General features: G+C 39.8%; 1 protein-coding gene across 1 annotated transcript in view; it reads left to right on the top strand.

Annotated features, from left to right (window-relative positions):
* The first annotated feature begins 291 nt into the window (after nucleotides 1–291).
* LOC124712354 (prisilkin-39-like) overlaps nucleotides 292–17,750 on the top strand; it is a 36,656-nt gene continuing 19,197 nt past the window's right edge. The window contains exons 1-3 of the mRNA XM_047242649.1: nucleotides 292–402; nucleotides 2,969–3,095; nucleotides 6,557–6,663. Coding sequence (XP_047098605.1) covers nucleotides 292–402; nucleotides 2,969–3,095; nucleotides 6,557–6,663 — 345 coding nt within the window. The remainder of the gene's footprint in view (nucleotides 403–2,968; nucleotides 3,096–6,556; nucleotides 6,664–17,750) is intronic.

Below are 17,750 nucleotides of genomic sequence, written 5' to 3'. Positions count from 1 at the left end.
ACCTCGCAATGAAACGTACTGAAACGTTATAACAACGTTCTGGATGTAGATTCGAATCACAAATCCCTTGGCTTCGAGTGGAAATGCTCCTCGACACTAATCTAAGAGGATCTCATCCCCTCCTGCTTTTCCATACTTCACATAGCATCTCTTAAGTGTGTAGTGAGCGGTGACGACAAGTGCTTCATCCGTGGCTAACTTACTTTGCTTCCAATTATTCCCTTCTGCACAACGTTGCGCTAGGAACGCGGTCGCCGGTGTGTTCAGTGTTGAAACCACGAGCCGCTATTAATGCCGACGTCGGCAGCGCTGCTGTGTATAAAGCAACCGCCGCCACACACCTCCTCACTGTCAGCTCTCAGCCCTCAGTCGACAAGCACAATGTCTCGCGTTCTCTCACTGGTGAGTACTGCTCTGTCACTGTCTCTGTGTAAGGTAATAGCTGGTGAATTTCGCACTACAATGTTCGGCAAGTGTCGCATCTTTGTAATGCTTTACTCTGGATACAGAGGTATGAATTTTAAGAATAATCAAGAAATTGGTAGTACAAATGTAAGACTTACCTAAAAATCGGCTTCTGTGAAAGGAATGAAAAACGCTTCTGACATTAATACTCATCACAATTTGCACTTGCGTAGGTCCATCTCTTCTTTCTTATCATGAATGGTATAGGACAATAAGAAATACTTTTCACGTCTAGAGACAATGATGATGACATGCGTGTAAAGTACACCACCTAGTTACCGAGCAATACCAATTCATGCATTAACGTGCCGAATAGGCGATTTTTGTTTCGCTGTATATACTTGGAAGGACTACATGCTTTGTTGAGAGTACATATCATTATAGCAAAAATAAAACTACAGCTGTTACGTCGCAGTTCCTCAGGTTTTTCAACTGGTAGGTGAAACATGTTTTCTTTTCGTGTATTTGCTTCATTTATCGATTTCCAGACAGCCATAATTCTGACAAGTGCCTTCATACAACATCAAAACTGCAAATACATTGTACTTGCGGCCGCTGCCGTGAGATATTCTATACATTTTTGACACTCAGTGCATTTCGCATCTTTGTTATAAGATCAGGTACAATTGACTTAATTATAAAGAAACAATTTTTAGAAAAATTTTACTTTAGAAATTATTTATTATTTATTCCTAAAATAAACAGCGTTACAGTCTTTTTTGAAATTTTCTTTTTTTGTGACTGGTTTTCTATTTTCGTCACTCTTTATGTTTTATGTGACAAACTTACGACCTTTAAAGAGGTTCGACATTTACCCATAAATGTTGATTGCCTGTAGTTAACATCAGTCATCTACAATTTTAATTTTCGTACGGCAGATTTTATTTTATGCTGAATTTCAAGAATTAAAATGCCTAAATAATGAACTGCCAAGTACCTGTTAATTATTACAGTATTCGCTACACACTAAAATAATCAATTCGCAAAAAGAAAAAAACTCTTGGTCAAGAGCTAAGGACGAATCGTCTACGTTACTAGTCCAGGCTATAGTATATTTCAATAACCCCAGATACATTGCAAGTCTGAGTAACAAACAAAATGGTTTGAATGGCTCTGAGCACTATGGGACTTAACATCTGAGGTCATCAGTCCCCTAGGACTTAGAACTACTTAAACCTAACCAACCTAACGACATCACAGGTATCCATGCCCGAGGAAGGATTCGAACCTGCGACCGTAGCAGTCACGCGGCTCCGGACTGCAGCGCCTAGAATCGCTCGGTCAACGCGGCTGGCGAAGAACAAACAACTGACATTAATGTTGTATATACAGTTTTTCGAAATGCCAGGCTCAATTGCGACTGTGTCAACGATATTCAACTCCAAGTTTGGTCGATCGAAGTCCTACAGGTCCATCTAAACATTTTCGCTACATTTTCCTATGCCTCGATGATCTGAGGAATTACTCATCTCTACACGCATACACATAACTGTACACTCGTGCATTTGTTGTTCTGGGCACCCCAAACAGATAAGATGAAGTTATGCAGATGCCAGAGGTTCCTAAACTGAGTGCTTCAAAATCAGAAACAAATGATTGGATCTTTATTGACATAAATGACTTGAGCCTTACAGTAACAGCTTAAGTTTATAGCAGCTGACCAAAGTGATGACCGCGTCTCAGTGCTTAGATACCGACTCAAAAAAATTTGCCTAGCCTTCTCAAATACCCACACTTCTACAGTGAGACTGGCGGCTGGGGTGCTACTACACAGCTCCTCTTCAATTTCTGCTATAGTTTCAAACGGCAATGACTTCATCTAATAGATTTCAACAGAAATAATTCTGTCGTGCACGCTTTACACACGACTGTGCATTATTTTTGGAGGTAGCACCACCAACGTCGGTGCAGAAACGTAAGAAGCGTACAAACACATTCCGCGAACGAAATGCTCGTTCGAGTCATCATGACCAACGTCCCCCGCCCCCTCTCACTAAATAATCCCACCTCCCCTCCCGCCCCCTTTCTCACAACTACATTAATTAATCATTCCGACCATTGGTTCCTTGTCTCAAGTATCCAGTTTAGATCCATTACAGTCTGTATAATTTTGACCCAAAAATTTGTGAACATTAAGGAGAACCTGAATATTAAGTGAAAGCAAAGTTGATTGCGTAATAGGCATGTTAATTTTTTTCTTCTTCTACAGATTTGATCTTTCGTCTCCACTGTTGGGGTTTTGCTCAAGTCACTTCTCGTGTCGACAGGTTATCATAGGCGCTCGGTGACACGAAAAGACTCCTAAGCACAAACTGTGCAGGAATCTGTTCGTACTATTTCAATCGGTCAATTGCTCGTATGGTGCCAGAGTGTGAGTTGTTATCTTGTTCGCTATACAAAACCAGATCTTGCCTGACATGACAAACATACTACGTAACACTACAAATACGCTCCTCAGAAACATACGTCTCAAATACACGTGCTGTATGTTATTGTGTTACAGGTGTGCCTTTTGGCGGTGGCCTGCCTGGCCCTGCTGTGTGGCTGTGAGGCCTCCTACCCTCTGGCCGTCTCACACGGACACGGGTACTACCCGTACAGCTACAAGTACCCTGGCTACGGGTACCACGGTGAGTGACATCTTTTCACATACCAATACGTTATCATCCACAGCATTCAAGTGACAGCTCAGTGCCACTGTATGAGACGAGATCAAATTGTGCATTGTAACGAGATTCGAACCCTGGATTGCAGCTAGGATACCTGCCTTTCGTGAGCAGTGCGCCTCCATTTACGACATCCGAGCACGCCTCACTGACAAACTATAAAAATTACCTTGACACCATCTGCTCTCGTTTCCTTCAGCACACTTCTTTGGTACTCCAACCGAGCCCTGAGATTAGCGCCTCCGAAAGTAAGAACGTAGCGGAGATTCATCTTACCCACAGCCTCTGATGACTGATTTCACTTTGTGACAAAAACTTTCGAATGCGCTAATCAGTACCTGTTTTGGATCATCCGTGAAAGTTTCTCTTCATCTTCTCCACGTTTGTTTTGAATGCGGAGATGCAGTATACTGTTAATCCAATGTTTTGTGATTAGAAGGAAGGGCAACTTACGTCACTGTCCTATCAGCCAGGTAAAATTTTTCTGTGGTTTCCATAAATCACTTAAACCGAATGCAGGGCTGGTTCCTTTCGGAAAAAGCCAGCCCATTCCTGCCCATTCTTGTCCATTCCACGCATCGTGAATCGTCTCTAGCTATCTTGTTCTTGAAACTATATTCTTCCTTCTTTTCTTTGAACCTTTTTACCATCTATATAATTTAGTCCCAGTAACTTTTAGTGCATTATTTTTCGTGGAGGTTTTCTCATATTCTTGAAACGTATTTTCTTCTGTTTCAATTTCCCCCTTTTCGTGTATTTTTCATCGATTTTGTCATTCATTCTGATGCTACATTGTCATAGATTCGTTTAGGCTACAGCTAAAGAATCGTGTAAGCTTCCATCGTCGGTTGCAATATCTCTTGTAATATTGCGTGTAGAATTTGCCTATGTATGGTACTAACACTTAGACAACACAATTGACAGGACCGTAAATAAAGTCTCAGTGAATCTAGTCTAACGGAAAGCCATGGTTCTTACCGTCATTGATGAACGTGGAATGTTATTGCTCTATATCAAAGATTTCTCGATTTATGGTAGTCACTAATCGCCGAACTAAATACAGGAATTTTGTATACGGAACACTCACGATCATCTTTAATTCGGTCAGTGTTTCTGCTCACAGTCAATTTCAAGCTTTCAGCGATGTGCAGATGCAACACACTACTACATTAATTCGCTAGGTAGTGTCTTTTTTGTATATGTATTTGTTGTTTACTGGGCGATTAAGCTAACTTTAAGCAGAGTAATATGTAAAACACGAGAAAATGAAGAATACACTTATGGTTTATTCCTTAGTTACTTGGAGACATACAGATATCAAAATCTGAAATACATTTTATTGATATTTAGCGATATAACATAGTGGTCTGTGTCAGTAATCACTTGTGTAATATTTTGGCCTTTAAATTCCTATACCTTTAATTTTTTAGTTGGTTTAATGTAAGGTTAACACGTTCATAGTTTCTTCGTGTGTTTCAATATGCTTGTATACATATATACTAATAAAATAGTTCCCTATCTCTGAAAATACAATTTTCGTATAGCTATAAACTCCCACTGTTGTGTGACTTATCTGTTTAGTCTCGTATTGCCTGAGAACAGTCTAGAAAGCAGAAAGCCGATTCACGACGAAATAAAAATAAATATTATTGTGGAACTTCAACACTGTGTACTTCAGTTTTTAATATGAGACAAAACTGACACATGTTCATGAAGAAACAGCTGCTTAGAATGAATATATTAAAAACATGTGCGGCATCAAAGCTATGACAAAGAACAGCGTGCCATAATAGTAAACCTTAGATATTTGGAGATACGCTCGTTGTTGAAAGCTAATGACGAAGCCAAAATAATACTTAAATGACCGATAACAATACAATGGTGTGTCAGTAAATACCGATGGTGTTCAATTTATCGGCTAAAGAAGCACTCGACCTTTAATTTTCGCCATGCTGATCGCCAACAGGAAAATCTCGTTGCTAGAGCTTTACGTACATCATAAGTTTGGCTTTACTCGTTTTCCGCCTAAATATCTGGAGGGTTCCCTAAAAGGACAACACTCGAACTTTTTCCTCGATTTTTCTTTAACTGGAATGGTATATGCACTTTGATCGGACAGTCAAACAATGTCGGCTGTATTCGCCCACATGCAAGCATTACTGTACATTTATTTCCATTTAAAGTCATCTACTTAGTCATTCTACAAATGCTGATCATTGAGTGTCTCTCTGGAATTCGTAGTAAGTTAATAAAGACGTCACCAAGCTGCACACAACCTCGTCTTCTGCAAATCGCCGCATAGGGCTATAAATGAAATCCACTAGGTTATACTGGAAACAGCAGCGGCCATATCGTAATACCTTCAGACCCTTCGGAAGTTACTTTCGTTCTGGTCATTGCCTCCCATTGAAGAACGACATACTGAGTTCATTTTGTAGGAAGTCTCCAAGATAATCATATAATATGTGTTCGGATATTTTGTTTGCTAGGTAACAGTGCGGAACTGAATCGAAAGTTGCTTGAAAGTCGCGAAACATGAAGCTAAACTCAGTTGTCTGCTGCCTCACGGTTCTCATGAACGAACAGACGAAGCTGGTTTTCACATCATCGGTGACATCAGAAACTATGTTAGTTTCTGGAAAGGAATTATTCAGTTTCTAGAAAAGTAATCACTCGAAAATAGGACATACGTTCTGTAATTGTACAGGAAATCCACATCAGTGAGACAGTTCTTTATGGGCGTCGGTCATACTAGACGTCATGTAGTTTGGAATGTTTTCCTGGCAACGTATGATGCTCCGTTATCAGAACGGGCTACTGTAAATTTTCTTGTATCGGGCAATATGAATTGTTTCCATTTCCGCTTCGAAATATATGAATATCTGTTATTTTCGCATCGCACCTTGAAAAAACATCTATCATTCGTCAGATATCGACGACTTACCACGATATTTCGATTGATAAATAAATGACTTCTAAGGACGCCATGCCATAGTACCCATAGGGTAATGGCAGGACTGAATCGGTAAGATAGAGCCGACATTCGTTTGTAATTCTGGACCTTAACAGAACATTCATTACATTCATTAGGTTTCAAATACGTAAAGTTACACATTACTCAGTGACTATTATTTAATGTGTAACGCTGACAGATATATTCATCACAGTCTTAGCCCTCGAATTTTTACGTATCAGTGCGTGTGTGGAGGGGGGGGGGGGGGGGCGGGCGGCTTGAAACAGCCGAAAGTGTTGTTACTGACGGAGATCATAACAAACGGATCATATCTCCGTATCTCTCCGTGCACAGCACTAGATGATGCAGTAATCTATATATACAGTAGTCTTAGCCGCTTATTGTTACTTTAAGATAAGAGCGTTCAATACACTGAAGTGCATCATCCTCAATCAAGTGATGTATGTTGCAGGCTACTCGTCCCACTACGGCTACCCTGGCTGGGGCTACAAGGGGTACCCTGGTTGGGGCCACCACGGCTACCCTGGATACGGTTACCATGGTTACCACGGCTACGGTGTCCACTACGGCTACCCTGGATATGGATACGGCCATGGTTACGGCCACTGGTGAAGAACAGCGACTCGATCCTCATCTTCTGCTCGTTATTGTGCAACCCACGACTTCTTTTCTACCAAAACACCACCACACTGAAATGCCCCTTCCACCGAAAAATTATAAAATCTTACCACCCAGTTCTGATTCATCATCCATAAGCTATTTAATTAAAGCACTTGTATAAAAAAGACATGTTTTATTTCTACCTTTCTAGAGGTCATCTAACTAGCATCTGCGGAGAATGCACTAGCCGTTCGCGACGTATATAATCTGAAACTCTCTTCTGGTAACTGATTGTTGCATTCTGAAGATATAATAGTTACTTGTTAGCTTTGCTGTCCACCGATGCACAGGTTCCGCTTTCGATTTCTGGTGATTACGTCATAGTTCTCACTGACGGTATTGTCTGTAACATATTCACCTCAGCTAAATGAAAATTAAAGTAAGTATATAAAATAAGTAGTAAAACTGACATGCAAGCTGTAAAAACTACGCCAAATCGAAAAGCATATTTACACAAAATACATTTGTTTATCTGTTTTGCAATCAGCGTCAAAAATAAAAATACAACATTTACGGAAACACCAGAAAATATATTTCACGTGTAACAGACGTGAAAAGTAAGTAATACTAGAAGAAGACGAATTATCGAAAATTTTTCTTCAGTATTTTTTTGCTAACCAATTCATATTGCTTTCTCTTGACAGAGGCAGCGGAAGACATAAATCTTACGAAGAAAAGTTCGTTATCTGCCTGTATTTTGCTTTTTTTATTGATTTAAATGTATTTTAGAGAGGAAGCGCCATCGTCTGGGTTCGCAGTTTGAATTGAGTCTTTTTCTTGCGGCTTAGTGGAACAGTTGCATCTGAATTTGTAAACAATCTGCTCACTGCTTCTCTATGGTGTGTTCTGTTGCCGGGCCCTTTCGATTATTTTTGTATTGTAATCTTTGTGTGCCTCTACAATTTTTCTCCTCTCCTGCTCCTTCCACCCCAGGTTGGCTACTCCCAGATACTCCATCAGTTGCCTAACGTACTTTTTTTCTTTTGCTACTAGGAGTATAGCACAGACCTCCTTTCTCGGCTATTTCTTATCGCATCTTTCCATTTTGTATTTTATGTGTACAGCAAAATTTTTAAATACTCTTATAGTATCACGTTTCAAATACGGTAGCATTCTTTTTGTTCTTCTTCTTCTCCACATTTAGAGAGTCCAAATTTTGTTTTCTTGGAATGCTATGCAAGAGATATGCACTTATTGAATATATTCGTCAGTTTCATGTTGGAATATGGTTGCAAAACAGCTCTTATGCTTCGTTCTTTCTCTTCCTATTTCTACTCTGCTCTCTCCACGCATCAGTTATGAAGCATAATCTAATTTCCTAGACAGGAAAAGTGCCTGTCTACTTTCTACTTCTGTATCTTTCCCATTTTTGACGTAAATTGTATCAATAGTGCGTGTTACGCAGATCTTAATAAATTTCAGCTAGTTATAATCACTTTCAAACAATACTCAGTGTTTTTGTTGATTCATTTCCTCAGTTCTGCAGTCGTTTATCAAAACCTACAATTATTCATGAGAGAAACAGCGAATAGCTTCCTCAACTGATGAAAATAAGTTGTCTATTTACAAAATTATTATTATTATGCAATAAGTATCAACACTTTTGAACAAGCAGATTAGGAATGCTATAAAAAGCACTTTATGTTTTCAAGACTAAATGCGATTCATCAACAAAAACCGTCCACGGTCATAAGAACTATGTCGTCGCAAAAAGTTCTCATTGATATCTTTTCCGCGTCTACTTCTATCTTTATTTTTTTCTTTTAGTTCCGTCATTGCTCCTTCCACGCAGTGGCTAAACCCTATCTTGCTGCACAAAACATCAGCAACATCAAAGATTAGCTTTCACCTGAACTGTGCTTTGTGGCGTCTTAATGGAGACCACAAAGTAGAACCGCTGCTGACTGTATATGGAATGTAGGGCTATAAAAGGCTATTGAAACTTAGTAAACAGTATATCACGAAGTGAAATGATGTCTGAAAGAACATCTGGGAAGAACATGTGACAAGCCCTAATGGGGAGCAATAGAGCTACTGAAGTGTAGTGCTTTTCTCATGATGAAGAAGAATCGGTTTTTAAGTTTCTCCAGTGTTTCAGCTCAGTTATTGTTTAAAGGATACTAGTCCGCAACGTTAACTGAGTTCCCTGTGGCTGTCGTCGCTTCACTTGTTTGGCCTGCAGCATATCTGAACCAGACGTACGTTGATGTCCAAATATGATGTATAATTTAAAAAATCAGAATGCGCTTCCTCAAGCGGATGTCGGAAGCACCACAGAACATGGTTAGGCTCCAGAACGAAAGACATGTGAATGGAAAATTTATGAAAGAAAGAGGTAAGAACACAAAAAAAATTTCTTTTCTAACAACAGTGCATTTAACAGATGAAGTGTAATTCCCACATATACTTCAATGAGTATTTGTTTTCTATTTTCTTCATTAAATCACAAACGTCATAGTGTATCATTTGCTTGTCTGTTATCTGTCGACAACTAATGTCTCAGTCAGTGAAATGATGTAGAAAACGACATTTACAACAACTAAAACTCGACCAACAGACGTGTTTAAACACAACAGTCTCTTAAGATTGTGTTTAGGAATACTATCACCAACCCATGACAAACATGTATGACGCATAAATAGGTGAGTGGCGAATCAACAGTTCTATTATCACACAGTTACAGTAGACTGATTAGCTGCGTTTTACACAGAAATTTGATTTTTTTTTCAAGATAGTGGTTAAATGGAGGCTAAAACTTAACACATACCTCTCCTCTTCAGTCTCTCCTACTCACCACGCCACTGTCGTATTCTCACAAAAAAATGGTTCAAATGGCTCTCAGCACTATGGGACTTAACATCTGAGGTCATCAGTCCCGTACAACTTAGAACTACTTAAACCTAACTAACCTAAGGACATCACACACATACATTCCCGAGGCAGGATTCAAACCTGCGACCATAGGAGCCGCGTGGTTCCGGACTGAAACGCCTAGAACCGCTCAGCCACCATGGCCGGCTCGTATTTTCACAGTTTCGTGGTATAAAACTTATTTAACTTCATCGAAAGAGACGTTTATCATAAAAGACCGTATGTTGTATGAGCAAACAGTAATAGTTATGAAGCCCACTCGACTAGCTGCGCGGTCTAACGCGCTGCTTCCAAAGCCGGAAGGCGTGGCGGTCCCCGCCACGAATCCGCCCGGCCGATTAGTGTAGAGGTCCGGTGTGCCGGCCAGACTGTGGATCGTTTTTAGGAGGTTCTCCATCTGCGTCGGCGAATGCGGGCTGGTTCCCCTTCTTCCTCCACAGTTACTCTGTGCCGGCGATTGAAGAGCGTACACCATAATTACTCTACCACGCAAACATTTGGGGTACACTCGTCTGGTATGAGACGTTCCCGGGTGGGAGAGGGGTGGTTCGGTGTGGGGGCGGTGGTGGGGTGTGTGGACTCCTGTGGGCTGTTGTGCCATTGTGAAGCCTGACCACCACAAAGGACGTCCACCGTATTGTGCATCAGCACATCCTAACTCTTTCACATCTGAATGCGGCATTCAAGAACAAGTAAGGGATCCCTGAAACATTCTGTGTCACCCTGCACCGTTGGTCAGCCACAAACATCAGCAGACTAGTGGATTACCGTCCCTTGCGTAGGCTGCCATTAACACCACAACATGTGACCAGAAACATGGACTGCTGACGAATGGCGCTGCAATGTGTTCAGCGATGAATCACGGTTCTGCGCTGCCACAGGTGATCATCGCTGGTGCGTTCGTCGGTGACCTGGGGGAAGCCCCATTTTTCATTGTTTCGGAGAGACACAGCGGTATTAACCCTGCCGTCATTGTTTGCGGAGCCATCGCATATGACTTCAGGACACGGCTAGTAGCGACTCAAGGAACTCTTGACGGGACAACGGTACATCACAGACATCTAGATCATCATGTGGTATCTCTCATGCGACAGTACCGTGGAGCCGTTTTTCAACAGGACAATGCTCTTCTACACATGGTTCGCGTGTCTATGATATGTGTGCATCATGTTGAGGTACTCACATTGCCAGCAACGTTCCCAGATATGTCCCCAATAGAACATCTGTGGCACCATTTCAGCCGTCAACTCCATCGCATTGCTGTATCCAGGATATCAAGGATCAGATATAGCTTGACTCGGGAGAGAATAAATAAGCCTTATGACACCTCTCCCAACCGTATTAGTGCATTCATCCATGCCATAAAGGATTGAACATCATAATAATTGGCTCATACTGTTGACTTTGTTCTAAATTTGGCCCGATATTGTAATCACTAAAATAGCACCACATACACTCTCAACCTGTGAAATCTAACAATGGTTGGCACACTGGACTCGCATTCGGGCAGACGACTGTTGAAACCCGCGTTGGCCATTCTGATTGAGGTTTACCGTGACTTCCGTAAATCTCCTACGGCAGATGCCGGGATGGTTCCTTCGAAAGGCCACGGCCGCTTTCCTTCCCCATACTTCCCTAATACGAGCTTGTGCTCCGCCTCTGATGACATCGTGGCCGAAGGGACGTTAGACTCTAATATCCTACCCCTCCTCCTCAACTCGTGAAGTTTCATTCCATTTTCACCTCGCTTTTTGGATGGTTTATTTCTTTTGGCAGGCAGTGTATATATCATGTATGTTTCGACTGAAAAGAAATATTCTGAGGATGATGAATTATCGGCGAAAGTAGTCTGAGGATAATGTACGAAGTGTTTGCATAAAGGCGAACCAATAGAAGCCATACTGTTTATCTGCACAAGCGGACTGGACAGGAGAAGGTTTTTAAGTGTTTAATGTTTGACTCGTACTATGTGCTTATAGTATTGTCAAGTCTGCTTCAGATGTTGAAACAATCCACTTCACTCAATGTTTACAATTTTCAAAGAACCCAAATCCATGCTGGCCACCGCGCCAAGTTTCGGCATTTCCTAAGTGGATGGTTTTTGTTCCTGATCTCCTTGTTCAAAAGTGTTGTTACTTACTGCATAATAATGATTTATAATCAGACAAATTAGTTTCAGGAATGCGTCATCTGTTGAAGGATAATGATAAACGGTTGCAGCCGTTGTATATCTTTTGTAGCTTTCACTTACACGATCTACAGTTAAATAAATTACAGCTTCCTGAAGTTACGTGAAAATCACACTGTTAGTTTCATTGCTATTCTTGTTGTCGGGAACAGAAAGTCACTTAATGACAGACTTAAGAGGATCTTGCATTTGGCTATAACTTTTAGCTTTCATCAAGGATCCATACACAGGAAATGGTATTTCTTTTTTACATTACACATAAATGACCTACCGCTGAAAATACGAGACGGCTTCATATACACCATGCACCTTATATGCCAGTGATAAAAGCACAACTGTTAGAGATACAGATGAGATACACAATAACAAAGAAAATACTGTATCAGTCTCCTAACATCACCCTCTTTCCGGAAGTTGTGGATAAGCTTATCTTCCTCGTTTAGGAAGTTGTGGATGATCTTACCATCTCGGTAGAATTCTGTCAATTTTTCCATTACTGTGTCGTTCCCGAATTTCAAGTTTTTGACTCTCAGCTATTCGTCTTTACCTTCGTCTGTGCTTAATCCATATCCTGCGCTAAAGATGCTTTTCATTCCATTTGATTCTGGTAACTAAGTAGCACTGCACTCGTGAGCTACCAAAACAGCAAAACTGCTCTGTTGCAGAGACCGCTACACTTCATTAAAAATGTTTCGGTGACCCACGTGACTTACACGTCTTCAGACCCTATTTTGGCTGTCTCTGTTACAGTTGTGGACAAGATGACCAGTGTCAGTGCTTTTGATTGCAGGTCCTCAGTGTATGGGACACTCTGACTCTTGACGACGTGAATGATTAGGCGAGAACGCGGACAAATGGTTCAAATGGCTCTGAGCACTATGGGACTTAACATCTACGGTCATCAGCCCCCTAGAACTTAGAACTACTTAAACCTAACTAACCTAAGGACATCACACATATCCATGCCCGAGGCAGGATTCGAAACTGCGACCGTAGCGGTCGCGCGGTTCCAGACTGTAGCGCCTACAACCGCTCGGCCACACAAGCCGGCCAGAACGCGCACACATCGTCGATTACTAAGCACGAAATGAGCATACTGCGTATCTTGGCAAAACGTTATTGGCTTGATTAATACTTGATTAATATAACACAGTAAGCTATACTTGACGGCGAATGTTCCACTGAATGAAAGTATCATGTGTGCACCAGGCAAGCGTCATAGAATCTTTAATATTTCCAGTATACATCAAAGATAGCTAAACGACTACAGTTTTTTAAATAAATAAAGAGCTCTGTTTGTTCCATGTACTAATATGATACCCATTCCGCTGATCTTTCATTGTACCAAGCTGCTGCCTACTTGACTGTATCTGTTTCAAATTACTCTTTACTGTCCCTACTTCACGGTTTATTGTTACCAAGCGCCACCACGTGTATGACAAATTTAATTGGGGTCTTCTTTTCTCATAACATATTTGAAGGCAAATAAAACATCGACGCCACATTTCCCATGTCCGTCTAATCGGTAACAATGGACACCGACAGTCAACCTTCTCTGATACTGCACTACGTTACAAAAGTGTGAACACGCACCCTCACACAACTAAGCAATGCACACAAAGCCTAAAGTCAAATATAATAAATGTAAACTGTTGTGAACTCTTTTTATTCAATGGCTGCATACATTTCTGACCTTTATTTTGAACTCAAATTTATGTGAAATACGAAGAAGACTGCTCTATATTTATTATTTAGTCTGTAAGTGTTTATAAACGGATATCTGGTATTCTTATAGGGATAGCAAGTCAACGAAAAGCTAATGGCTACTGTCTGAAAAGTACACATTGTATGAGTCTCAGGTAGAATTCATCGAATAATAACAACACGAATTTGACAGACACTTGTATACTACAGTGGCACATAGCAAACAGCAAGCCTACCTATGTAAGGTCTCCACTGCAATACGCAAACTTATTTCTTACTGTTAAAGTGCTTTATTTCTCACGATGTAACTTCCCTGAATTGGTTATCTTTATTCAACTTATCCAATTGTTTTAAAAAGTTTCAGTTTCCTGGTTGAAACGGTCTTTGTAGGAATTATAAGTGGCATAAAGTAGTAAACAAACGTTATTATTTTTTATCAGTAACCAAAGATGAACTCTCGCCATTCTTTTATATAACAGTGGAGGTATAGTAAGGGGAGGCGGTGCTACAGACTTACGCTGTACATTGCTTTGAAGCCAGCGCCACCATACTAGTATCCCCTTAACATTAGCAGACTACTGTTTAAAATTGTTTCTTGTTCTTATTTTCTGTCTTGACCACGTAACAGTTGTTTTAAATAGCAGATATTAAAATGCTTCCGTGAATAACAGTGGAAGAAAGACATTTTCAGACGTTTTTCTGTCCTTAAAGACATATTCTTGCAATAGTATGAAGCATTTGGTCTCTTTAAATGTAACTTTATTTTTGTTAGACCTTTCGAATAATTAAGAAGAAAATTGTGTGTTGTGAAAAGACTACTTTCGTAATCCAGAGTCTACTTTAATACGGAATGACAAGACTGATCTCCTCTTCCTGTAAGTACTGGGGACTTATTTTGCTAAATCTGGACGGTTTGCAATATTCTCACACCGTTCAGTAAGTATGCTCTTCGAGTTCAACTGAGAGGAAATCTGAAGTCAAATTACAGAAATAAAACTACTACAGCAAAAGTAACCAGAGTACCTAAAATTCATGTATACAAACGAAAATATTGCTTAACCCAGTCCACTTGTGAATGAAATGCGATTCCTTTACACTTTAAATTACAATCAGAACGACTAGAACACCAGTAACTGATGCAAACTACCATTTTTTATCAAAACATTTCCACCAGAAATTAACGTTTGTAGCTACTAAAATCGCGTACGTCGGCTTGAAGTTTGTGACGTCACGACTGTAGACCATGAGTGTATCTCACAGCAGATCGTCTTCTGCCACCAGATGCTGCTTTGTGTATCGCTGAACCGCTCTGCCATCGCTGAGCTGAGATAGCTGCAAAACTGGCGACGTCCCTAGTTCATATTTAATCTCGCGTAGGAACCACGATAAGAAATTCATATTAGAGCAAATACAGATTGTTTTCCTTCCATCAATACGCGAATGGAACAGTGTGGCGAACCAACTTTCCTTGGACCACAGCGTGTGTAGGAAGCGATCAGTGTGAGCGACACAAGTGTGTGATCTTATCCGACAAACATTCTATGGCAAATTTGAGAGGCATTTAACTCTAGCTCTGTTTCTAGGAATACTTTTAAAGATCTCAAAAGCCACAACCTTCCCTCTCACATAAAGTTAGACACGGACAGAAAGAAAAACACATGATCATATTTCTTGGCTAGCAATGATTGTCTTACGTATTAGGCCTAAGATTCTGATGATAAAAAAAGAATCAAATAGAAAGTAGAATCGACTTTCACCCGTCCTAAATCAAGGAAAATGTATAAACAAGTTGCTATTCCATTTTTGTGTAACTTTTAGTCACTTACCGAACAATTTAGTGTAACTGTCTCGTTAAATCGAAGGACATGTTATATTTTACTGAAATTCACTTCTATCACAAATCGTCGAATTCTAGTACAGTGAGTAATTCAGATTGTCTCCACTCACCACACAGGTTGTTTTATTTTCTCTGCATCTGAATAAAAAAGTTCTCAGTATTCAGAGTTATGAAAGTCTTGGATACAAACTGTAACGAAATAACAAAAATAAAATAAAACAAGCAGAAAGAAGGTCGTTAATTATTCATAGAGTTGAAATTATTTTTTTATCTTGTAGTTATTGTATTCTGTAACCCCTGATTGTTTAATGGAAGTTAAGCGATGAACTCAGCAAAGATTAACTTTCGAAAGTCGAAGAACTTAACTCCGCTAGTAAGTCATACATACTGTGATAGAGCTTGCAAAATAGAGCAAATAAATCTACTTCATGTACTGAAACGTCTGTCTAAAGAATTTTTCCGTTCGTACCTCAGTCTTATTTACTCGTTACAGTTTTTGCTAATTTCGGAATATGTTTTGAATGTTATTTCTCTACTTTCGAGAAATTATTCTTCTGCGTCATTCCTTCATGTGAGCGATATGCAAAAATGCGAACACAAAATCTCATCGAAGTAGTAATATGTCTTTATTTCCGCTGGAGACATGATTAAGATTCTAATTGTTTGTCGAGACTTTTTTCATCACAGAAACGAAATACCGTAGGTTTATGCGTCTAATGTTGTTCAAATCAAAAATTTCTTCATTGGCAGTGTCTACATTTAAAAACAATTCCAACAGATCTCACACAAAATCCAGTTCAGAATAGTCTATAAAAACATAAATATGGTAATGTCTCTTGGTTCTGAGTAATTCAGTCTCTTAGTTCGGTTGTATCAATATTAAACAAACTGGCTGTGAACATAAACATTTTACCTTTTCAGAGCCACCCCAGGGAAGAAGTAGAAGTGAAGCGAGTTGAAATTAAGTTTCTTCCCCTGTGTATAAATAATATGTGATAGAGAGATTAATCTCCTTCTTTTCGTATTACTTTCCTCTTTATAAATTGTACATTAAAAATACGACAGGATTTTTTTTCTTATCGCAACTATTCGAATGATGATTCAACCTGATGGCCATTAAGTGCCTACCAGGTTACTTACATACTCATAGAAGTTGTTTTGCTTGTAATTAAAATGGATCTTTGTAATTGAAATTGTATCGTTGTATCGATAAAACAAAGTGTGAGGATTTTTCTTGTCAGCTCTAATATATGTGGTAAAATGTTATGAGATTGCAAAAAAAAGTAATAATATTGATGTTAGGTATCCATTCAAAGGTATTCATCGGCACTCGAAACAAAAAAACAAGTGGCAATGTAAGGAACCGTAAGAAATAAATCGGTATCTATAGCAATGAAGACGTGCTGGAAAAAGGATAAAGAATTTTCAAACTCTAAGATGTTTATTTACTCTCATGAGAACATAGCCGCTCGTAACAATAGGACAGCAAATCGATAAGAATGGCGCGATCTACCCTCCGCCATGTTTACAGAGGTTTACGTAGAAGGCTTACAAATGTAGGCGTAATAACGACGCTATAGATGGTACTTGTAATTGCTGCTACAAAGTAACATGAAAAATTAATGAAAGAGAAAAATTACGATCTGATCTGGTGTTTGACAGAATATATGGAGAAGCAGATGTGGATTGTGTTGTGGAGGTGGGCTGGTTTCCTTCTTCGTTCAAGTGGGCACGAAATTCATTTTCTAAATTTGCTATCGGTACGTCCTTTAGCTATGTTCTGAATGTTAATTCTCTACTTTAGTGGAATTATTCTTGTGTCATCACCTCATCTGTGCGATGTGCAACATACCAGCATCAAATTTCCACATGTGTAGATTAAAAGAAAGGTCGGACAAGTGTGAGTAGATATCGCACTTCGAGGGTTCTGCGCAAAATTATTTAAACGGATATTTCATCCATCCCATGAATCAAGAATCTCGACGATTCTTGCCTGTTATCGATACCGATACTGGCTCGATGTCGGTCCTGGGAATTGGTTTTAAGTTTCTTGTGTAATTTTGCATCTTTTTATTTTATGAATTTCGGAGTTATATTAACACACTATGATAACTGGCAATTGCAGAGGCGCTGACTTCGTGTGCTTCCGTCCCTGTTGCGATTACTGGTAAGTTTTAACGGAAGTCTCCAGAGAAGAAAGCAGTACAACCGGCCATAGAGCTATTCCTTTAGACAAATGACGAACAGTTTTATGGAGTGTTTCAGTGGATATTTTATGGGATATCTGAACATCATCCCAAATAACGGTAACACAATACCGTATCAATTACCAGGATTACTTTGCTCTGAAACATTATACATACAGTAGGCTGTCACGGCATCTTT

The sequence above is a fragment of the Schistocerca piceifrons genome, chromosome 8 (genome assembly GCF_021461385.2).
Source record: "Schistocerca piceifrons isolate TAMUIC-IGC-003096 chromosome 8, iqSchPice1.1, whole genome shotgun sequence".
Classification (NCBI taxonomy): domain Eukaryota; kingdom Metazoa; phylum Arthropoda; class Insecta; order Orthoptera; family Acrididae; genus Schistocerca; species Schistocerca piceifrons.
The sequence above is the reverse complement of the archived record's forward strand: the minus strand, read 5'-3'. Positions and strand labels throughout refer to the sequence as shown.